Source organism: Myotis nattereri, assembly GCF_964212035.1.
Source record: "Myotis nattereri genome assembly, chromosome: 17".
Taxonomy (NCBI): domain Eukaryota; kingdom Metazoa; phylum Chordata; class Mammalia; order Chiroptera; family Vespertilionidae; genus Myotis; species Myotis nattereri.
In genome coordinates this window covers 36,306,794-36,332,566 of record NC_138092.1, presented here as the reverse complement: position 1 = coordinate 36,332,566, position 25,773 = coordinate 36,306,794, and the positions used below count along the sequence as shown (strand labels likewise).

General features: G+C 35.2%; 1 protein-coding gene across 1 annotated transcript in view; it reads right to left on the bottom strand.

Annotated features, from left to right (window-relative positions):
• PREX2 (phosphatidylinositol-3,4,5-trisphosphate dependent Rac exchange factor 2) overlaps nt 1-25,773 on the bottom strand; it is a 211,328-nt gene that overhangs the window by 90,254 nt on the left and 95,301 nt on the right. The window contains exons 13-23 of the mRNA XM_081111000.1: nt 25,050-25,099; nt 22,250-22,325; nt 20,281-20,353; nt 17,519-17,661; nt 17,272-17,364; nt 14,795-14,943; nt 10,690-10,775; nt 8,242-8,378; nt 5,773-5,890; nt 3,162-3,346; nt 604-765 (exon numbers count right to left, since the gene is read on the bottom strand). Of these exons, the coding sequence (XP_080967126.1) occupies nt 604-765; nt 3,162-3,346; nt 5,773-5,890; nt 8,242-8,378; nt 10,690-10,775; nt 14,795-14,943; nt 17,272-17,364; nt 17,519-17,661; nt 20,281-20,353; nt 22,250-22,325; nt 25,050-25,099 (1,272 nt within the window). The remainder of the gene's footprint in view (nt 1-603; nt 766-3,161; nt 3,347-5,772; nt 5,891-8,241; nt 8,379-10,689; nt 10,776-14,794; nt 14,944-17,271; nt 17,365-17,518; nt 17,662-20,280; nt 20,354-22,249; nt 22,326-25,049; nt 25,100-25,773) is intronic.

The following is a 25,773-nucleotide window of genomic DNA, read 5'->3' as shown; positions in this document are numbered from 1 at the left end:
CAATTAGCTGGAACATGAATAAGTAAAAAAAATATCAGAAATTGAATTAATTTGACATTTAAACAATCTATACTAATAATAGAGGAATATGCAAATTATTCGGGACGCCATCACAGTAACAGTAATGACCAAACAGCAGGCTGTATGGGGTGACAAGGCTGTCAGGGGGGTTAGTGAAGGGCGACCAAATGACTGAACAGCAGGCTGCGTGGGGCATCCAGGCCAGGAGGGTGAGCAGTAAGGGGCAACCAGGCCAGCCGGGGGGGAGCAGTTAGGGGTGACCAGGCTGGGGGGGGGGGAGGCATGCATTTGGGAGCAACCAGGCTGGCGGGGGTGGGGGGGGCAGTTGGGGGCCACCAGGCCAGCAGGGGTGGGGAGCAGTTAGGAGCGATCAGGCCAGCAGGCAGAGGCAGTTAGGGGCGATCAGGCAGGCAGGCAGGTGAACCATTAGGAGCCAAAGGTCCTGGATTGTGAGAGGGATGTCCCCGATCAGAGAGGGTGCAGGCTGGGCTTAGGGGACACCCTTGTGCATGAATTTTGTGCACCAGGCCTCTAGTAATTTAAACAATACTCACATGTGAAATGTATACATAGAACGTTTACCTTTTTGTAACTGGATATTCTCTGAGAGATGTGCTCAACTTTTTCACTGCAGATGGCACTGAATTTACTCTGAAGTTCAGTAGGAATCACTTCATTTAAAGAGTTAAGGCTGGTGCAGTTTTGTACAAAATGATCATCACTTTTAGCTAAGGCTTCGAGAATCTGTAGTGACACACAGACACAGATGCAAAATGCAGAACAGAACAGGAAAATAAAACCTTCAAAATTAGCCAAGTAAAATGTTCACAATTCCACAACACAGGTGACTTCCCAATGCTCTTGTTGTAGCTGCCTAGGATTTCTATGTTCACCCAAGCCCTGCCAGTACAGTGATGGGCCTGTGTGTCTGATATCTCATTCTTTGCCTTCTGTTGACTATAAAAGGCTCCCTGAAGGAGGTGAGTGGACTTCTAAGACTCCTCGCTCAATAAATCAATACACTGATGTTTGAACACAATGCCTATATGTTACTCAGAACATTTTTTTTCAATTTTATAGAACGATAAAAACTAATGAAATCCAAAAGAGTAGCCTCCTTACTTTCCCAGTACAGAGCGTGCATTTAACAAATGTTTGCTGAAGGACTGAATAAATAAGAGGTTCTCTTGCTAAAATAACAATCAATGCTACCTGCAGTGCCTGTGCTCTGATAACAGCATCAGATAAAAGCGTCCTATTTATGTATTCAATTTGTAAACCCTTTTGGCTATTTGAATCAATGGTGAGGCAGTGTGTGTGTGTCTGTGTGCACGTGTCTGTGAGTGTGTGTGTGTGTGTGTGTGTGTATGCACACACACATGTTCACACAAATACATACACACCCTAGATCACTGAGAATTTCCAATGAATTGAGAATTGTCATATTTATGTGTAGCATTTTTTATTGTTTAACGATCACAGGACTGATTATACCCTTACCTAACATTTTTAAATAATTTGTGAGAAATGTATACATGGTATATTTATCTGAACTGCCTCACCACCTCCACTTCCCTTTCTTGCAGAATATAAAGTATGAGTTATTGATTTATTCCACTAATTATTATGGAATATGAGTTACTAATCTAGAAATTTAAGAGGTTTTTACTAACTTTAATTTTCTTTTCTTCTTGTGTGCAGGGGAAATACATAAGTGTACTAACTTACACAGCTTTCATATATAAAATAACCCATGTAATTTTACAAATTTGAAATAGGAAATGAGGTAAAATAATTCCAATAACTTGATCACAAATTCTTACATGGATCCTCTTTAATAGTATAATGCAGTAGGGAAAGGGTTGCATTTTTAAAATATACATCTTATATCAATAGATATATAGAGTGGTAAATGTCATCAGAATAATGGCATTTTTTTAAAAGTAGACTTTCAGAATATAAAACAGAAACATAATTATTTTTAAAATAGTGAATTTATATTGCTATTATTATTTTCTCTAACTGATATTTTTAAAAAAATATATGCTACCGCCCTGTCCGGTTAACTCAGCTGGTAGAAGTGTCATCCTGTACAACAAATGGTAGGGCACATACCTAGGTTGTGGGTTTGATCCCCAGTTGGGGCTTGTACAGGAGGCAACCAATCAATGTTATTGTACAGGAGGCAACCAATCAATGTTATTGATTCATTCTCTCTCTCTCTCTCTCTCTCTCTCTCTCTCTCTCTCTCTCTCTCTTTCTCCCTTTCTCTCTCAAAAGCAATAAAAACATATCCTTGAGTGAAGGATTAAAAAAACACATGCTATAAATATTTTAAGTCTATCTTGAAATATTTGAATTTTTTGAATATTTGAAATGAATTGAGATGAAGAAATAAAGGTAGTGAAGCTATTTGTCATATTACTTACTTATAATGCCTGAATCCTCACAGGATGATATAAAAGCAGACAAAATACTAAAGTTCTAACCTGTAGAGAGTCCCATAGGAGTTTGATAGATCTCCCTTGTAGAGGATCATGAAAAGCAAGCACAGGATCACCTCTCATTTCCTACATGATTTATCCATTAGGATGAAGACTTGCTTCCTCCCTGTCTTGCTGCAGGCTAAGGACTACGAATAATATCCCTCACTACCAAGAATTACATAAATGTCTGAGGATCTATTCGTAAATCATCTCTAAACTTTGTGAAATTTTATGAAATAAGGTTGAGACTTGCAGGGTTTGAAATTTCGTATAATGTATTTCATGCCTTCAAATACTCCTCCGAGAATTATGTGCATTTAAAAAAAGCACCACCTGGCATGAAAATCATCTAAAACGTACACATGATACTGAATTAACGAACACAGCAAATTTATAAAATGTAGAGAAGACCGCCAAAGCAACTAACACTCCCCTGGGCTAGAGTCCCATCTAACTTCCCACTGTGCTCCAACAAGTATCAATAAAAAGGAAGACTGTACACATACTGAGTAATGGGGGTGGGGAGCAGAAGTTGAATGAGCTGACAGCTGAAAGGAAATGCATACAGCTCTTTACATGTTTTAAGATGGCGGTGGGGGAGGGTTAGAGTTGCTTTATTTAGAGCACGATCCCTGTTCCCAGGATGGCCCTTACCTTGGCAGTGAGGCTGAAGAAACCTTTGGGCTCGATCATCTTCTCCACCACGTTGCACTTGATCCCAGCGGTGCTGTCATACTCATACACGACCCCGTATTCCAGGTGCACATTATCCACCGTCAGACTCACATGCTCCTTCTTCCCATCGATAATGGCCATGGTGTTGAACTTGTCAATTACCTCTGGAATAAAGACAATTTTAATTCAGCAAATTCATGAAGGGTCTGTTAGCCTTTTCAAATAATTTGAGTCTCTTTGAATAATTTTTAAGGAGTTCTTTAAAGGATGGCTAAGTTTAATGTGCTAATGAAGTATATACCCTTGTTAACATTTTTTAAAAAGAAGAACATTTCTTTTTAGAAATATGCTTGAGTTATCCAAATCTCACTACTCTATCTTTACATATCCATTTTGATCTATGGACCATATGTACGCCTATTTACACCACTATAAACGTTACACACACAATTTTATATTTTCTCATTAAAAGCATGCATGAATTAAAGTCAGCAATCTTGAAACTGCCTTAAACATTGGATGATATTGTCTGAAAGCAGAAAAAAATACATAAGGCCATATTGACGAAGCAGAAAGGAGATGCAGTAATCATTTTTTCAGCAGAGAATGTGTCTGAATTCTCCCAAATAGCATTTTCCAGAGAACTCATTGAGAAAATTTCTCATCATTCACTATACTAACATTCCATTTGGAACATCTTCTTATAGGTTTTGAACTAAAATCAGTCAACTGATAAAACAACAACAACAAAAACACCTAAAATCTCAAGTAAGAAACACTGAGAAACCTAACAGTAAATATTAAGTAAGCAAAATAGAATATGAGTTTATTTAAATTAATTCTAGAAATAGTGGAAATAGCAAAAATAATTTAATCCCAGCGTAGCTAGAAATCGATTTCCAGAGCATCTCATCAACCCTCTCTACCTTTCACTGAGACAGAATGATGATTAGCAGCAACTAATTCTAAATGAGAAAAAAAAAAGCTTCAGAATGAAGTCCTGAGATTCATCTTCATTTAAAAAAATAAGAGAATTGATTTATCATAACAGTCTTGCTGCGCCAGTGAGGTGAGCATTTCTAATACTGCCCATGAAATGAGTGGCTCCTACCAATGGCCTTCCAGGAGTGGGGAGAAACAGCATTTCCTAAGTTCCCCCATACGAGCAGTGTGTCTAAGGAATTCTCCACCTGTGCTGGTTTGCAAGAAACTAAAACTACAATAAAAATTTAGGGACACCCACCAAATATATGAGTGGAAAGATGCCAGGAAAATGGAAGAGAGGATGCAAGGACTTCTGTGGAAAAGCCTTTGAAACAATAATTCAAAGCTTTTGTCAATTGCCTCAGCCCCTTTGCCCTTAGCAAAGAAGCTACTGAATATAGCAATCTGCTGGCTTGCTTCACCGAGAAAAGAGATGAGAGGAGTCCTTGTCAAAAGGTCCGTCTTTCACTCGTTTGCACGTTAGCTTGCTTCTCTCATTACTATCAGTGCTTCAATACAGTAAAAGTTACTTGAATCAAGAAATTATTTTCAAAAGAACTATGGACCTTCTAAACCAGGGCTTCTGGGATGTAAGTGTGCATGCAGATCCGATTTATTAACTTGGAGGTTCTGAGTCAGTAGATCTAGGGTTGGCTGAGATTCTGGGACTCTCTCTTGCTCCAGGTTCTGCTGCTACTGGTCTGCAAACCACATTAGAGTAGTAAGGTCTAAACAACATCTAAACTCAAAACAAGGAAACACATTCTAACTGAGATTTGAATCCTCATTCTACCACATACTAACTTGGGCAACTCCCTTAGCCTCCATTTCTTCTCCTATAAAATGAGGATGGTGATAATCACACCTTATGAGATCTTCTCTTTTGATGACTTTATGAAATAATTTATGTAAAAGACTTAATAAAGTGACTAACAAAGTGTAGTAGCTATTCCATATTAGCTAGAATAGCGGTTCTCAACCTGTGGGTCGCAACCCCTTTGGGGGTCGACCGACCCTTTCACAGGGGTTGCCTAAGACCATTGGAAAACACATACATAATTACATATTGTTTTTGTGATTAATCACTATGCTTTAATTATGTTCAATTTCATTATTACAAATGAAACATGAGGAACTGTATTAAAGGGTCACGGCATTAGGAAGGTTGAGAACCACTGAGCTAGAAGCTATTATTACTTATGCATTTGACATGACATCTATTAGTAACAATAACTTAAGAAAGTGGCTTGAATGGGGAATGGGCAAAAAGGTGAAGGGGATTAAGAGGTACAAATTTATAGTTATAACATAAATTAGTCACAGAGATATAATGTACAGCATAAAGAATATAGTCAATAATATAATAACTTCATATGGTGATAGATGGCTCCTAGACTTCTCATGATGATCACTTCATAAGATATATAAATATCAAATGACTATGTGGACATCTGAAACTAATGCACTATTATATGTCAACTGTAATTTGAAAGAGCTGTACATTCCCAAATGAAAAATATAAGTGGCTTCAACGTATCAGATTTTCAATAATTAGCACATTGAAAAAGAATACTATGAACAAATAGTGAGAAAAGAAGAAACCCACCTTCTACTTTGCAATCAAAAGAATCCCCTGCTTCATCTCCGGTGGGTTTGGTGTTAGACTTCTGAAGGTCTTCTTGGGCGCTCTCAAGGCTGTTATAAACCCACTGTATGGAATCTTGCTGGAAATGAGGAAGGGAAAAAACCTCAGCAGCATTAGTGCTTCCTAAACATGCATATCCATTTCATAAACCTGCTTCAGAAGGAGAGCTGACAAGCTTATTTTTCCTTCTAGTTTGTTTAAAAATAATAAATTTTGAAAAAGAAAATCAACATCAGAAACTATAGAATGTCAAAGCCAACTATTGTTGTTTAACAAGCTGACCTTTTAAAGCTTGAAATTTTATCTCCCAAAAGTATATTTTTGAGTAAGATATACTCCCCAAATGTCTTACTTAAATGCCGCAATTATATCTGAAAATGAACTATAAATTACATTTTTAATAAATAAATGTTAGATGAACAGTTTTCCAAAGGATCAAGCATCTACACCCTTTTAGTGTCTCCCTTTAAGTGCTCTCCTAACAATCACATATATTTTAATACACTTAAATGTTTTTTGAATCAAACCAATAAAAAAATTGGAAGACCATCTTTCATCTCATTAGGTTCTTAAGTAATGTAACTATCTTTTAATCCTCCTATGTCATAAATCATCCTATATCTTCATTGAAATAGCAGTTCCAATCTTATTTAGATAAATGAGAGAAAAAGTGGCTACCAAGTAAATGCTTTTAGGGTTGCATTACTCTAGGTTTATACTTTTCCTAGGTAAGATGATAAATTGAATTGCACTACTGAAGGGTGATATAATCTGTATTACCCATTTTTCTCTTGTTTATTAACTTCACAATTATGTTTAATTATAATATTGCTATGAATCATTAAAATGCTAACATTTGATCATTCAAATACATCTTGGTAACCTGTTGTGGCCTCCAATGACCCACATCCCCAAGAATCTACACCTTTATGTGACTCCTCCCACACTGACTCTGGGTGTGATCATGTGATCTGATTTTTCCAAAGGGATAGAGCAAGCATGATGTAAATAGAGAGTTGATCGATTGTAATATCCCCTCCTGAAATCCAGACACCATGAAGAAGGGAAATCTTGCTAAAGGTTGGAAAGGGAGGCCGTGTGGAAGAGTCTGGAGAGAGATTAGCAGCAGCGGAACTGCAGTGCGCAGTCAGTCCCAGCATAATGCAGAGGTGCCAGTGCCCTTACAGGCACTGACACCCAATCAGCCCGCAGAATCAAGAGAAATAATCAATCACTATTGTTTAAGCCACCGAGTGGTGGGACAGTCTGTTTTGTGGCAATGAATCCCTGATGTTATTCATTTTGTAAATTTTTCTGTCCATGTATTATTTTTCTCAATCATTGTATTGATCAACAACACCTCTCCAAGAAGGCAGGCTGGGAAAATAAAAAGGAGTAAAACTAAAATCAACTTAGCTACTTAGTAAAATTCTGATAGAAGGGGAAAGATTTGATAATTTCAGAAATGTCCTTTAAAAAAATTCATTCAATAATATAGTTCAATAAGTATTTATTGAACTACTTACTACCAACCAGAATAACCTATGCATCAATGTGTGAATTCTAATTTGCTATGCTAATTTGACCTATTGGTAAGTAAAATTGATGAGCTATTTTCTTGTATGTGCAGTATTTTGCAGGGTGTTGGGCCTGAACTATGAGAAAATAGCCATTTATCCTTCTGATTTGGACACAAAGTTTTATTCCCCAATCCAGAAAACAGTACTTCAGTGTACATGACAGAAAAAAATGCAAAGCCTCTCGTCTGAAGATTTTTTGCATTTAAAATTCTTTTGCAGTTTAGTAGATTAAACTGAATTTTCTCTTTTAGTCCAATATGCACTTGTACCTCATGAGATAATAAGCTTTGCTTATAAATTAGGATTGTAATTTTATTTTTTCTATGACACTTGAAATTTGGACCAGAGGATAGTGCTGACAATTTTAAATAATGACAAGTACTTTCTTTTCTGAGATAATTCAATTGGCTAAATTAATATATCCAAAAATCAACTGCAGACCCCATATACCCACAAGTTTTTTTTTCCCCACAAAATTCTAATAGTAAACATTGTAAGCATTTATAATTCAAATCTACAGACACAGAACGATCATCCTATATTCTCAAGCAAATACAAGGGACAGGAAAACAGTTTAAACCTTTGGATCTCAATTTGATAAATTTAAAAACTCAAATCTCAGGGCATTTTTTAAACAGGTGATAATACCGCAACAATGAAATGTAACGTTTAAGCACAATCGATCATCACTCATTATTTTGACAAAGCAATCATGATGAGATTTACAATGCTGTGCTTAAATGTGAACCCAGAAGTAGAAACCACAAACCTCTCTGGCACTTCCTGTGTTGTCCCTGGGGTTTCTGTGCACGTTCTCGATTAGATCTAGATAAGCTGAGAGGCAGCGTACCTTGGTTGGTCTCCTGTACTTCCTGCAGGCCGTGACGTGTGCAATGACGCTGGCATGTGTCTCTTTGCTGACATTGATCCCGTTGACTTTGATGATACACTGTCCAGGGTGAAGACCGGCTGCTGCGGCCACCGTTCCTTTAAGTACAAATGGAAAATTGCCAGAAAGTCATTTTAGATTTGTTTTTATAACATATGCAATAAGGAAAGCAATTAAAAATATACATAATAAACATCTAGCTAGTGTGTTTTTGATCATTTGGTTCTGATAGCAATGCCCTCTCAACATGTTTCTGCTATTTACAGGACATTCAAACTGTAACAGAGTATTTCCCCACCGCCCTATGAATTAGTTTGAAGGGATATTGGAAAGTAACTTTTTTAATGCTAATCAGTTATTTTCCTTTTAAAATGTCTAGTCAATCTAATTTTCTGAATATGCATGTATAAATAGCAAACTGAGAAAGCCAGTATCATGCCTTATTTATCTTTCTTTTGTTCATAAAAATCTCTAAAAATTAAAATAGAATTCACTTTCCTTTTTAAAATGCCAACAATTAAAAGAAATTCTTAAGAAATCAAATCAAATCAATTAGCAATTACAAGTGTACTGGATTTGCTAAGAAAAATAAGTTCAGGAACCAGAGAACTGAAGAATAAAATTAATCAGATAACATCAACTGCCCATCACTTATTTGCATAGACATAGATTTAAGTATGGAAGTGGCATATCCTAACCAGTGAGTTAAGATTTTCAGAACCTTTCAGTCATTATTATTTGATATTCAAAGCAACATTAACAAAGCAATGAATATAACTAAGATAAATAACTACAAAACTTATTATAAGTATGTTAGAAGAGCCTTTCTTTATAAGCAATTTCCCTCATGAAAGAATTAATAAAAATCCTGAAGAACATAATTTATATTCAAGAATTGTCCTCACTAAAATTCACTCCCAGAAATTTTAAGTGCTTTTTCTGGATTGAACTGATTCTTGCTGGAGTGAGGTATATTCCCAACAGAAGAACAGCCTGAAAATAGGTACTGTGTCAAGAAATAACCTAGAGACCTAACTGGTTTGGCTCAGTGGAGAGAGCATCGGCCTGTGGACTCAAGGGTCCCAGGTTCGATTCCGGTCAAGGGCATGTACCTTGGTTGCAGGCACACTCCCAATAAGGAGTGTGCAGGAGGCGGCTGACCGATGTTTCTCTCTCATCAATGTTTCTAACTCTCTATCCCTCTCCCTTCCTCTCTGTAAAAAAAAAAAATCAATAAAATATATTTTTTTAAAAAAGAAATAACCTGGACATTCAGGAACATATTAGCAGTTGGGAGTGTGAATTTAGAATAGAAAGGATCCTAGAGAGCAGAGCAGAGACAGGTTGGGAAGTTCTTGGTGCTTTGCATGAAGTCCTAAGTCTGAACCTTACTATATATGGAAGAGAAAAACATTTAAGAATTTTAAGCACAGAAGTGATATGATCCCCCCAAATGGACCATGGGTTATTAGAATTTAAGTCAAAAATCAAAATCACAGCATCTGCTGCAGCTTTCCAGGCTGGAACTAAGGTAGCATTAGTCATAGAGGGGAGAATGAGGTCAGGTATTTGATGTGTGATGATGGAGTTTGTGGAGAGGCTACAGTACCCAAGATCACTCTTGTACCTTTGGACTCAGTGGCTGAGAAGATGGAGTCACTTAAATAAAGAGAGAATACAGAAGGTAAAGCAGCTTTAGAGAATGAATAAGTTCTTTTGGAGAGAATGCTGAGCTTTAAGGTGTCCCAAGGCCATTATGTATATAATAAACAATTGGATCTGGGTGATAGTACACAGGAAAGAGGTCTGGGCTGGAGACAGAAATGCAGAAATCCCTGGCAAAGAGGATCAACATGACTGTTTATGGAGAACAAGCAAAAAGAGAATAAAATATAAACCAAGTTTTTAGTCACTAAAATCATTTAATTTAAAATGCATTTTATAGTTTAATAAAATGCATGGCCATTAGCCATTTTATTAAGCTATAAAATGCATGGCTTATAGGAATTCTTGAAGTAATCATATGGTAACAGGCTATAAAACACACAGATCATTTTTAAACCTGAAAACTCACATCTTTGAATTAAAGGTAATTACTTACTGTCAGACAAAAAAGACAAATAGATGCCCTTAAAATCATTATATCCTCCGGCTAAACTCTAGCATGCAGAAAAGTGATTTTAGGAGGCATCATTCATTATTAACTTTTTAACTGAGATACATATGCCCTACAATTTTTAAATGTTTTTTAAAAATATCATTTTAAGAATATACTACTATTGAGTTAATACAGTAAAATATGATGAGAAAATTCATAACACGATTGTGTGCATTATAAACATATTCTTGTTTAGCGAAGAATGGCAAACAGGCTGGAAAGCTGTTCACCACGCAGAATAGCTCTCTCACCTCTTCCCACCGCATGCACAACCGATGGGCCATATCCCCGGATCTGGAATCCAAGTCCGTCGGCTGAATCTGGGATTTTCACTGTCCTAAAATCAATCCGAAAATAGGGTAAGACGACTTTAAAACACCACAATTGGTTAAAACAATAGTTGTCCAAACTTTTATTTATTCTTTCCATAAATTCATATTGAGGGTCGACCCTGTGAAAAACACTGGGTTCCAAACCCTCGCGGGAAGCATCAGGGTGCATGCCCTCAGAAAGGCACGGAGCAGGCACACACAGCAGATTTCTCACTTGACACAGCCATTGCAAGAACAACCTGAGTAAGGACAGGCTCTGGCCTCAGACCCTCCTTGCTCTGAATCCACTTTTAGTCACTTGACAGTTGGATAACTTGAATGAACTCCTTAACTCCTCTGAGTCTGAGTTTCCAGAAAGATGATGGTGTTCAAACTTACTTTGTAATGTGTCGGTGGAGCTGAAAAGAGATATCATTGGCCAATTGCCCTGCATTGTGCCATGAGCTAGGTAGGTATTTAACAAAATGGAAGCTTTCCCCTTCGTTTACTATTACAAAGAAGACACTGGTGCACACTGTGAAATTTCTTTGCTGACATTAACATAAAAGAAACAGAGTTAATACATTTCTACCTGTTGGGAACTCCATCCAAAAACAACAAAGAGCCAGTTATAGAGAACAGATGCATCGAACACTACATCAAAGCAAGTTAAGAATATGATTAACGTTAGTATTTATTCAGTGGGATTTTAAAAGAATAATACAACAAAAGGTAAACCTGCTTAAGTAAAAAGAAATTTTCAATGAATCCACACGGAAAAGAAGATGAAGGGTGGAAAATAAACTCGAGTAAGCTGACATGGCAAACCAGGGAGGGATGTCCGATTTGGCACTAACAAATCAGCTAGCTACTCCTTAGAAGGAAGCCAGAAATCAGATAGTGACGATGAAAAGCAGAGAACAGGAGATAAGATGGAACCTCATAATAAAAACGAGTATAATAAATTGCGACAGAGAGCACAGACAAATGAATACGATGCAATAAATTTTGATGGATAGCCCTTGATGCTCAAGAAACAAGTGTTTGCCAAAAGCTGCTGAATGAATCATGAAATAAATGCAACAGTACTTCAAGGGCACATTAAACAGTCTCAGGCCTTATTTGTAATTTATGAAATAGCTGTTGGAGCAGTTGGAGCACCATGGTGCCTAGAACACTTGGGAAAGCCAGATAGTGCATTTAGACCTGAAGGCAAGGGGCTGGCACTGCCACCTAAACTATAACCCAGGCAGGCATTCAGACATTCAGAGACAGAAATGCACATTGCCTGTTTCAGTGAATCTGAAAGGATTATCATACATTAGGTTATACAATAGGAAGTGATCTGCATATTGGTGGGATGGAGGTCAAAGAATGAATTTATCCTTTATCCTTAATTAGGTAATTTTTTGGTTTATAAAACTGTATCTGCTTTCTTTCAACAGAAACTTGTCACTAGAGTCTATCAAATATAAACTTAAAAACAGAAAATAACTGAGGGGGGGGATGGAGATAAATACATTTCCTGAGCATGAAATAAAAAAGAGGTAACTCGTACTTCTATATATTACCAATGAGAGCTCACTTTGTCTGAAATAACTTAGAGCTTTCAGGCCATGATGAATTATTGTTCTTTAGGATGGTGCAGAATTCTTGGTGGCCTCTCAATCCTTCCTAAGCAAGGTCTTCTATCCTTCTAATACGGCTATGGAAGGCTGACCCAACTCTAATCTTCTAGAAGATTATCATACTTTTCTTAAGAAAATTTGTACAAAACACTATAAGATGCATTTGGTCATAATTTGGGGGCCTCATTCATAAAATGATCTTTGGAAAATGTTTACTGGTGGAAACACTATGTTGCCTATTAAAGGAAGAATTAAATTTATACAAGAAGGATGCTCTATTTCCTGTAGAAAACAAGTGCTTAAATTATCTTCTACAAAGCCTGCTGGAAAATTCCTTGTGTTATCTTTTGTAAAATGCACCTAGACTCAAAAGAAAAATTCTGTTGTATTTACCTCTCACATTTTTGCTTTTTTTCCCAAACAGGATACTTCATAAATTGTAAGTAGCTATTGCAAAAAAATATGAGAGTGATTTATAGGAACCATCCATTAGAATAAGGACATAAAGGAACGGTTATAAATTTTGAACAAATTAAAAAGAAAAAAATGAGTACTCCATCCTCAAAACAGTTTTAAAATACAATGTAAAATATGCCTTGATGTAATAAAGAAGCAATGCAAAAATGAAATGAGAGAAGAAAGCATCACAGATCAGATCACTGGAGTATATATTATGGGCTGAACATGTCACTAAGTTCTTACAAACCTAGATTTATTTAAGTGTTCTTAGCAGGTCCGTAATATAGTCACTCTTATCATCCTCACTATTTTATGGATGAGGATGTTGAAGCAACACGATTAGCAAACAAGTGGTGCATGAGAGGCTTGATCCTGGACCAGAAATATCAGGGTTCCAATTGCTGTGCAATAAACACCGAGGGAAGAATCAGAAGATCCACATTCCAACCCTGCTTATCTAGCAACAACTTCTAGGACTGGGGATTTGCCCTATCTATTTACTCTTCAAGCTGGTGACTCCAGAGACCGCTACCTGTTGAAATGTTGGTGATCAGTGGACCAGTATGTGTAGGGTTAAATTAGGGATCAAGGGCCCATGAGTAAAGCTTAGGAATGCTACTCCCTTATTCCTTTCCTGTTAAATGTCCTCAAAATGCCCACAGGTAGGCAACTAAGTTAACCTTATCCTAGGCGGGTTGGATAAAGGGGGAGCAGTAGATTCTAACTAGTTTGAGAGAAAGATGACATTGTTATGGTTATGTGCTGCTCTCTAGCACAAAGTCCCTCTAAATTAGTAACTTTAATGAGGCTCACTCTTTCGGACCCCTTAGTAAGCTGTTGGTAGAACATCTACCTTGATGACTTAGCACTACAGAATGTAGCCTATTACACTGCACTACAACTCTTAAGATAAATAGTGCACCCAACTTTGCTGAATATATATTAAGGCAGGAAAGAAAACTCCATTATATATATATTTAGAATCTTTCTATAAGTAGTTAAAGTAAATCATTTTGTTTTTGAAGCAGTAACCTTTATTTATCTTAAAATTCATGAAGTTGCTTATCACTATTGATAAATAATATAATAAGTATTAAACAGTAATTTTGACAAAATCATAGTATGTACACTAACACATTGTGGTAAGCACTTTATATGCATTATTTCTGTTACCTCATTGGATAAACAAGTGAAAACCTGATAAGGGAAAGTAAAATCATCAATGATTTAGAGAAGAAAAGCTAATGTCTTCCAACTATATCCACCATATCTTGTTAATTTTTGTAAAAAAAAAAAAGATCATAAAGCATATCTCATTTTATAAATTTGATTATGCATATATCTGTCAGGATTTGTAAAATTTAACTAACACTGATTTCAAAAAAATAATAATGGTTATTTATGGGTGGTATGAGTATAAGAAAAGTCCTTTGGAAAGTCTGTACTCTAAATTTCCTATGATAAACATGAGTTTTTTCTAATCATAGGCAGATAGATAGGACTTATTTCTAAGTACACACCAGCATAGGATTGTCTTTCTCGTAGTTTTGATCCCATACCCTAACAGTGTTTGATTATAAATGGTTTCGAGTTAACTTATAACCCTTGAAATTCTTAGGGCTGAACATAGAGGAATGCAATTCTTTATTATCAAGTGTTCTATTGTTTTTTCTTCACTCATAGTCAGACTCAACCCAAACTAGACCAGGAAAATTTAGACATTAAAAGGAAATTATTATTTCTGCTGAAACTACATGATTCAAGTAGCAAGCATTTTGTCATCATAAGCAATGTAGTTTTTCCCATCATTTAAAGACCAATCTTAGTGATGTTTGGTGAGGTTTCAATGTTCCGAGCAATGAGAAGCTTAATTCTAGACATTTGCTTAGTTAATTTTTCTATTTTATTCATCTATGCATAATTTTTTTAAAAAATCCCACACAAATCATACAACTTACTCCCTTGGCTTTGTGCTCACAAGAACTCTTAGAGGTTTTCTGCTGTTTAAGCAGGATTTCAGGAAGCAATCCACTTCATTGAAAGGTCTCATAAAAACTAGGTCACCGTTAATAGCAAAAATCTTTTTTCCAACTTCCATGCCAGCCATCTATGAGAGAAATAGAAAAAAAAGAGTCAAATTATATTTTAATAAGGGAACTATTTATTTCCCAGAATTAGAATCTGAAAAGGTCTAGAACTTATAGACTTTGACATTTTAACACATCTGCAATGTTTTTATACAATTTCACAAAATAAAACTGTGGGAGAAGTGACAGAATTATTCTCTCTGACCTAGTTTTAAATTTGATCACCCATCTTTACCTCCCTCCATGATGTAACATTGTACGCCTCCTGTAATCCTTTCTTCTGCTCTATTTTATAATCCCTGTTTTTTATTTCACCCTTTTAACTATAGTCAAACCCCAAGTTATTTTTTTTACTGTATTTTCCAGGGATAACCAATTAACTCAGAGTTTCAATCTCAACATAGACACCAATGACAACCACACAGGCATCATTAGCCTGAGAAAGGACAGGAGAGAGAAATGGCCTAGAATCCAAGGAAGTGTGCTCCAACAAGCACAGACTATAAAATGCTGAAAAGATGACAAAGAAGACATAATCCCAAACTTCCTGGTGCAGCCATTGTTGAAAACAGTATGGAATTTCCTCAAAAAATTAAAAATGGAACTGCCATTTGACCCAGGCATCCCACTTCTGCAAATATATTCCTAAGATTCCCTAAACACCAATCAGAAAGAATATATGCACCCCTACATTCATAGCAGCGTTATTTTACAATAGCCAGGATCTGGAAACAGCCCAAGTGCCCATCAGCAGATGAATGGACAAAAAAGATGTGGTATGTTTATACAACGGAATACTAGTCAGCTGTAAAAATGAAGAATGTGTTACCCTTTGTGACAGCATGAATGGACCTAGAGAATATTAGAATATTATGCTGAGTGAAATAAGCCAGTCAGAGAAAGACAAATATCACATGATCTAACTTATATGTGGAATCAAATGAACCTAATACACTGACTGGCAAACAAAACAGGCCCAGAGGCATGAATGCATGGAACAGGCTGATATATCTCAGAGTAGAGGGCGGCTGATGGGAAGAGATTAACCAAAGAACTAATATACATATATGCATAACCAATGGACACAGATAATAGTGTGGTGAAGGCCTGAGATAGGGCAGGAGCTGGGATGAGAGGGGTTAAGGGGGGAATTGAGGGACATTTGTAATACTGTCAACAATGAAATAAACAAACACATAAATAGCCATTATCTCTCCATGCCAACAAGGCTGCTCTTCTTAACCAAATCTACTGCCTATAAACTATATGCTCTGTTAGTTATCAGATAAAGGATGAGAGCCCTGGAGAAGGCTTTTATCAGAGGCATAGGCAGATGAAGCTCTAGAAACATCCTCTGAAATAGTCTGGGAGAAACATTTGCTTCTCACAGGAAATTAGTGAAAATAGTCATTTGCTGGCTGGGCCCACTAACAGAGTATGAGTTGGCCAGAGTTATCTGATTTGATAGCAGTGTGCATTAAGCTTTGTCTTGCATGAGACACCTTGGACATTATCAGATGAGAGGATGGGTGACAGTCTACTACTAACTTTAAAAAGATTCTAAGTTAAAAGCTATTTCATTCATCATCACATTCTGTATTAAAGACTTAAATATTGAGACGTTTGCTGGGGGATTAACCATCTTATAAGCTAGGCAGCAAGGTGAGTATACGTTACTTTGATAAACTTGGTATATAGCACTGGAAAGTAGGTTTCATGAGAATAGGAAAAATTGTCTATTTTGTTCATTGCTGTATTCCCAGAGCCCAGAACACTGCCTAGCATACAGTAGGTACCAAATGGATATTTGTGAATGAATGACTAAATAAATGATCAGGAGATTTCTTGGTTTAAAAGGCTGATGAGGTGAGAGAACATCTGTCAACATTAACCCAATGAGAAAATAGGTCAAAGTGTGTGCTTTACTGATGGAAGTTGTATTTATATGACAGTCAACAGACACAGGAAAATAGAAGACACAGCCCTTGAATTAATGGAAGAACCATCTGACATGCATAACAGTCCCACCCTACACAGTCCCCACAGGGTTCTGGGCTAGAATCCATGAACATGGAAGTCCCAGGGGCATGGAATGAGCCATTTGGCCTCCCAGGAGCTCAAGTTCACAGCTGTAGATATTTCCAATACCTCCCCACAACTACACCTGAGTGCCCAGATGTGACTCCTCTCACAGATCCCGAGAGTATTCGATAGAACCTCAGAATAAGGGTATTCAGGAACATTTTCAATAGGATAGTAAAATACTGAATTCAATTAGTTTAGAAATTTTATATTTATTATATATGTCATGCGCAACAACTTAAAATAATAATGCTAATTTACATTACCTCGGCATTAGACCCCTTTTCTACCAACTTAATTATTGGAACTTTATTTTTGTCTTCTAACCCAAAACCATAGCTGCCTTCATTGGATTTAATCTGAAATGTAAAATATTAACATTATTAATAAAGCAAGTAGGAAAAGAATTTTTAAATCAAACAGAAGTAAATAATATGCATCAAACATGTTTATGTAATCTCCTGCTAATATCTAATCAAGAAGAAAACTTATGTAACATATTAATAAACTTACCAATAATGATTTAGCTATAACATTTTCCACAACTTTTAAATCATGTTTCATAAGTCGATGTTTCATATTGGATCCTTCCATTTCTTCATCCGCAAAGAAACGGAAAAGGAGAGGTTCATCTTTGAATTCACTTTTTTCGAGGACTAATGAAACAGAGATTCAAATTGTTTCAATTAATCCCAAAATCAAATTCTTTGTCCAAAGTGATAGACATTCAGTAAATAACTGTACCATGACCTCAATTTTATACTCCTTGAACAAGCTACACTCACTAATATCCATAATATTTTTTCCATTTCTTTCTACAATTTCAAGCCAATGTTTCTTTTAAATTACTGTTACCTAAAGGATTTGAATTTTTAATATTTTGTCAATGTTAACTTTTTTTTATACTTAACCACGTCTTTCACTTTCCAGATTAAAGCCTAAACTTAAATAAAAGATTATATTGAATAAAAAATGTATACAATCCAAAACATAGAAAACTACAGTGTTTTGAATTTGTAGTAAACATTTTAAGTATGATTTTAATATCCTGCACAATTCTGGGAAAATTCAAATGGATTAAGTGTTGTTTTTATGTTGTGAGCAATTCCCATTGTGCTCACTTTGTTCTAACACTTGAAACCAGAAATATGTCTTCTGGGTGAAATGTGATTTTAGTTTCCATTAATTCTTAGCTCATTTCTGTTTCAAAGCATTATTCTCAAATAACCTTATTTATGCAAAGCCCAGTTTTTTCTCTTTCGTCTGAACAGTAATATTTTCCCCCAAGTCCCTAAGATTCCTGGATACAAGAATTATGTTTTATAAGCTTTTTAAAAAGGCTTAATATCAATAGAGAGAATTTGTATTCAGCAAGATCCTGAAAGCAGTCAAATGTGTTGAAAGAGAAATCTTTTCCATTTCCATTAATCTTTCGGTAGTACCTTGAAGAGTTCTTTGTTGGGACAGGTTGATTCATTGAGCCAGGGAGCTAAAGGGAAGGCAGTGGCCCCACAGCACAGTAGAAAGTTAAGGCTTGATGCTGAGACAGACATGCATTTAAATTCCAGGTCTGAGACTGAACCTACGTGTAACATTGGACAAGTTACCTACACTCTTTGAACTTCAACTTCCTCATTAAACCGTCCTGATATTGTACAAAACTAAAATGAGGCAATACATGTAAATAACTTGACACAGAGTAAGAAATAAAAAATGATACCTATTTTATTATTTTTACAGAGTTCCAAATAGTAATGATTGACCGGATGTATGCACGTATTGATCTTTGAATGAGAGACTGGCTGGCAATGTGAGTTAACAAGTGAAACTATTGACCACAAATTAAAAAGTAACACAGTCACAGCTGACCATAGAAATGAGAATATAAGTGAGATCGAGTTAGGTCTTGCCTACATGACATAAGCAGTTTCCCAAAACACACGTGGTATTTTGCTACTGTTTTCCTCCCCAAAGTAGTCTGTCTAAAAGGAGTGAGAGAAGAAGACATCAGGAAGGCCACACATGCACTGACTTGATTGTGCTTTACTGACAGAGGCTTTTGTCGGAAAAATGTTCGTTGTAACTAAGGATTTAAAAATAAGTGTTGAGATCCAATTACTGCTTGTTTCTACCTTGATATCATAGTTTTAATTCCCTATAATGATGCCATTTCTTTCATTCAATGGTTTGCTCGTCAAGGATTGATAAGTCTATATCACAACTGACAGTGCTCTAGAGATAGTGGAATGTAATGGAATTCTCAAAGGATATACAATATCCAAGGATGCTCTCAAAATTGCTAACTTTTGCTTCCTTTTTTATAAAAAGGTAACAACCTTCTGAAAGTAATTGACAAATTGGTATCAAATATTTGACAAGTGCTATTAAATAATGTATATAAGCATATATATTAACAAATATTTGACAAGTATGATCAAATACATCTTTATAAGCATATACATATATGTACATATATATAACAATAAAAAAGATCATTTGGGTTTATGGAATTTCTAAGATGGTATGAACAGAGAGGGAAAACTAAGTCTCATTATTTTTATCAATTTAAGGGGAATGAAGTCATCAAACAAGAAAGAAAATCAATCTTTAATTAGTTGCCAAAAAATCAGATTTCTCCAAGATATTTATAATTTTTTTCTCTGAGATAAGTTTGAAAGTATTTTTATAAAAAGAACAATAAAAAGGACAAGAAATACTTAACAATATATACTCTCATTTAATCATTTTAATATATACTAGCATTAAAAAAAACAAACCATAAATTTGATCTGAAATAGTTTCAAAGAAGCATATGAACTTTTTTTTTCAAACTTCTAAACTCAATTCCTCACTCTTCTGGAATCAGTTAGGGTCTAGAAAAATACAAGGCTAATCATGGCAACTGGGAGATAATGCAGATGTGGTAACCCACGCGGCAAGGCCTAGATCAGGGGTCCTCAAACTATGGCCCGCGGGCCACATGCAAATACAAATATTATATTGGTTCCCGTTTTGGTTTTTTTACTTCAAAATAAGATATGTGCAGTGTGCATAGGAATTTGTTCATAGTTTTTTTTTTAAACTATAGTCTGGCCCTCCAACGGTCTGAGGGACAGTGAACTGGCCCCCTGTTTAAAAAGTTTGAGGACTTGGCCTAGACAGTCTTGCTGGTTCATTTCTAAATTACTTCACTGGAACACTGAGATGGCCCCAGCATCCTAACAAAAACAAAAAAGTGAAATGTATCCGTAAGCTTCCAGAATAAAAATTCCTACCATGGTGCATAAATCCATTGTCACAAAGTCCAACAGCAAATATCATTGCCTCTTCTCTGGTGCGACAATCCCCCTGTTAACCAAATAGCACTGTACAGGTTAATAGGCAACTGAAGTCCTGCATGTTTACTACATTTGATATTCGCAGCACTAACCTGACAAAGCCACTCATATATTATGGTTTCCGTTGCTTTCATAAGCCCACAATATATCTAATTGCTATAAAACATTCACTTGATAATGAAAACATCTTTTGACCTTCAATGAAAAACAAAGATTTAACATTTCTTGAGACAAACTATACTTGATTAAGTATGAAAACATATAAGTAACTAAAATTTATTGCTACCAAAATGACTCCTTTCTCTTATTTCTTCAATCTTGTATCACAACTATGCATCCAGGAACTAGCCTATATATTGAAATCACACACTAAAAAAATCTCAGCTATCACTTCCCTTCCATCAAATGTCCTTGCTCTTTAAAAACTGAAATGTACTAATCTAGGGTCACTGGTAAGACCCTTGGAATAAACTTTTTGGCTGAGACAACACATGCAAGCTTCTCTTTCAATATAACTGAACCCCAACCCCCCAAAGAAAAGCCCAATGCAACCCTTGTCCAGGTTTTGAGCAACTTATTTTATTCTTCTAATGCTCACACTTGGAAAGTAAAAATGGCAAAAGAAAAACAAAAATGATGACAACTGACTTCAAATATTTATTCAACACTGGCTTTTACTTTAAAAAAAAATGTTCTTCGGTTTTCTCACATAACCAATATATAGTACAAGATCATGTGACTTCTATAACATTATAGTTCCTATGTGAAATTCCAACTCTGATATCAAGTACAGAACCAATTCCAATGACACACTGACCAGTGTTAGAAAAGGCTCTAACTAGTAAACCCATTGTGTGTATGAATTTAAGTTCTATCTAAAGGTAACTGTTGGATTAATCTAAAATCTTCACTTTAAATAGAATAAATGTAAGTGCTATAAAACATAGTGGTCTTGGAAAATCTAGAAATTAATATTAATTATAAAAAATGTCAAAATGTATGTGTACAGATTAATCAAATGTGAATTAAACATTAATATTTGAAACCAAAATAAACATTTTTATGATTGAGTATCAAATGTTATTATACAGTTGTAACAGGAAGTGGGCCACTTTCTTTAATAACAAAAAAGTAAACTGTTTATGACACTGACTCAAATACCCAAACATAACGACAACTTTCAACCAAGCAATATCCCCTCCCCAAAATAGTATGATCTGTTAAAGTGGATATCACTTTTCTTAGCCTTTTCTTTAATGAAGGGAAAATATTTGCTCATTCATTAGCTGACCTAATATGATAAAACATTTAAATAAGTTTATATTTGAATATCTATTATGATAGGTGAAATGCCCTGATTAGCAAATATCATTTTCCTAGCTTGCATATTCTAAGCAGAATTAAAACCAACAAATTTTGTACTTTCCTATTTAAAATGTATGGAGATGGTTGTTAAATCTTATAGTGTCAAAGTACAATTATTACCTAATAGAGAAAAGGCATAGGAAGATTAGAATAACTTGCTAGGACTAATAAACAGATACTTTAAAACAAATTCATGAACAAAACATGCAACATTTTTATTATATGCCCATTGTTTCTTTTTCATGATATTCATATTACACTTCATTTTTTAAAATCTAATTATCTCATCTGATTATTTAAAAATAGGAATGTCTTCTTCAAAGACAATGTTGCACAAAAGTTAAGCCTGAAGATTTTGAACTCAAATAGATTGTCTAGCCTCAAATCCTAATTCTGCTTCATATTAGCTGTATGAATTGGTCAAGTTATTTCACTGTGCTTCATGTGTAGGTGAGGATTTTTAAAAAAATGTACCTCAATCACGTTCTCAAACTTACATCAACAGTGAACGTAACTGAGCAACTTCTATTTGTTTATTTACCTGTGCAATTAACCAGTCTATCAGTTTGTTGGCCATGACTACAGATTTGTAGGTCCTTAAATGGTAATCTTTATCTCTATAAAGAAAAAAGAAACAAAAAACATTAGGGAAGGAGATAAGTGAGTAAGAAACACTTCATTCAATATGTGCATTTACTCAATGCAATCTGAATCAACTGTCCACATTATGTGTAAGTAAGAGATGTTTACAAGGTCTGCACAACACCTGAAAACTCCTTCATCAGCCATACCCACATAGAAGAAACCCACAATGATACCAAAACAGGGCATTTCTTCTTTCACATTTTCTCATATCCAAATAGATTACTACTGCTATATTACCTGGTAATAACTTAGCTAGACATAAAATATGTCATTAATAAAAGAATAATAAAATGGACTTTTTTCCCCTTTAAATCAAGATAGGTTATACAAAACATCTCAAAAAGTAGAGAAGAAAGCAATCATTGAATTCCCACTCAGACTTCCCTGGGAAGCCTGGACTTGCTCTAAAGGAGTGTTCATTTGGCTCAGCTGAACTGGAAGACTGTAGGCCTATCCAAGGTAAGTGCACTGAAAACCATGATAAGAAGGAATTGTTCTTTGGCTAGAAATGACAATTTTTCATGAGCTGTCAAGGGAAAATTTATGGGGGGAAAAACACCCCATAACAGATGGGATGTGTGATAGTTATTCTTTTAATATGTGTGAACTCAGCTTATGAAGAGGACAATCATTTGGGTGAAGAACCCACAGACCCACATGTGGTCTATAACAGATACACCTTTTTCTTTCTTAATAATGCTTATGGGCACCAAGATGAAATGGGTGGTGAGGTATCAACAAGGAGGTATGTTTTAAAAGATTGTTGATTACTAGCTAATCTAATACATTTATTATTGAAATCTCAGAAATTTCCACTATACTTCAGGGAGCTCTTTATGAAAGTGGATAAGATGATATAAATGTGCATTGTAAATCCCTGTCAGAGGCTAGAGAACTCTGAATATAGTTAATAATTGTTCATCACTTTGAGTCGTTTACAATTTGGATTTTTTGACGTTTTGAAAAGTCTGTCACTTTCTCTTTCTTCTTAAAATTTCATTTATTGATTTGAGAGAGAGAGAAAAAAATATCAACCTGTTGTTCCACTTATTTATGCATTCATTGGTTCACTTTTGCCTGTGCCCCAACTTGGGGATCACACCCACAACCTTGGTACACGTAGCTCGAACCGAGATAGATGGCCAGCCAGGGCTCTCATTCCCTTTTGATCCAGACCTGCAAACTCAATGCATTATAGATTTTTGCCTTTGGGGCCTCGTTCTGATCACGAGCACTTGGGTGGTATCTAACTAAAATATGAGTGGTTGCTCAGACCTGGGAAGTCTACTGAAAGAAGTCTGGTGTGGAAACAGTTGACTACCGTGGTCCCCTGGGGATGTGGTGTCACTGTGACAAAATGCATGACATGGTAACTTTCTCAAAAGAAATTCCATATGCCTAAAATATATTTTCAGAACCTATTTTCTCACATACAAACTCTACATCTACATAGGTGAGATGAAAAAAATTGACTATTATTGTTTTCTATTAATTTAGCAGAAAAATAAATATAAATATGCACTTGCTCCAGAGTTAAGCAAACAACTTTTAGTATTAAATTATCCAAAACATTTACAGGGTGTCTGTGCCACAGAATCAACAAATACTGGTTCTCTTTCCTCTTTTTACTGCGTGAAGGGCAAGGGGACAGGGCACTTTCAGAAATAATGGGAGAGATCCTTCTTTCTCGCCAGACTATGCAATGCGTTCTCTATGGAACATCAGTGGGCATTCCAATTCACTTAAACAGCAACTCCTGAAAGGTTTTTATTTTTAATTAAGCTCTGCATTTCCTTGGAATGGGAAATCAGAATGAAGACTAGAAACAATGTATATCAAACATTTGGATTCTATAACCACAACTGAAAAGCCTCTTTATTCATTTTGGAAATAGTACATCTGTATTTTGTGTGTGAATAATACGTTTAAATCAACAAACTGCGAATGATATCTGGCCATTTGAAATCTGATTACCATCGTGTTACATTCTATCAGTTAGTGTATATTACATATGCAGTGTATATTACAAATCACCATGATACTGCTGGATGGTCTTCTCCAATTTTAATCATAACACAAAACTCAAAGTTTTCTGCTGTGTTTCTAAAGAGATAAACTTTAAAATTAATCCTAATTTCTCTTAAAAGTAAAAAGCATATCTCTTTATAAGGAAAAGGGCAGTGGAGAACAAAATTATTAAGTTATACTTATTAACTCCCAAATGATTCTTAATTTTCAAGTATAAAATATTTTCTTTGCATAAAAGACCATTAGAAGAAAATATTCTGAAGTAAAATACCCATCCAACATTGGATTACACAATTTAATTTAAAAATTAATATACAAGCAACCATAATGGTAAATGTTTATAATAAACAATATTTCCAAATCCTCTAGTCAACTATTGTTTATTAAATATTAACTGAATATGGATTGTTTCATTATAAAATCTATAATTTACTATAACTTAATGGCAAATAATTATAGAAGTCAGAATAAAAAGAGTGGAAGAAACTATATATTTAGAGCCTCAGAAAATTTAGGAATATTTTAAGATAAATTATTACTTAATAGTAAAATTTTCACTTTTGGAAAAAAATAAAATAAACCAACAAGTTGCAGGTGGATAATATTTAACTAATATGCAATGTAAATGTTCCCATATAAGTTGCCCAGAACTTAGAAACCAGACTCACCTTATCACTGGAGTAAATAAGCTATGAAGACGGCAATATAATCTTACGCCCTATTGTAAAATAAAGACATGTCAAAAACAAGTAAGAGCACTAAAAGAACAAACCAATGATATTCTGAAATAAATGAATTTATTCACTTTATTATTCTAGAATCAATACATCTCAACCAATATAAAAGTTATTCAAATATGACATTACAACATAATACATATGCTCTTAGTCATAAAAATAATGACTTAAATCATTAAAAATAGAACTAACTGTGCTATGAATTTATCATACTCATGTGACATATACATATATAAAGGGGTTTTTAAATTATTTTTCTTAAAATACAAAATAACAAAATATAATGTGCCCTGGCCAGTGTGGCTCAGTTGATTGAGTGTCATACCATGAGCCAAAAGGTTGCCAGTTCAATTCCTGGTCAGGGCACATGCCCAGGTTGCAGGTTTGATCCCCGATCCTAAGTACAAGAGGCAACTGCTCAATGTTTTTCCCTCACATTGATGTTTCTCTTTTTCTCCCTATTTCTCTTCTTTCTCAAAAGCAATAAAAACATATTTTTTAAAAAAGATATAATGTAAACAGAAAATAAATCTATCATCAGCAACATCATTCTACTGGTTCATTGTATATCAATATATTTTGTCGAGTATACAAAGAAAAATGACATAACATTAATTTTAAATATTTGTATTGTTTTAATTTAGTCATGTACCAT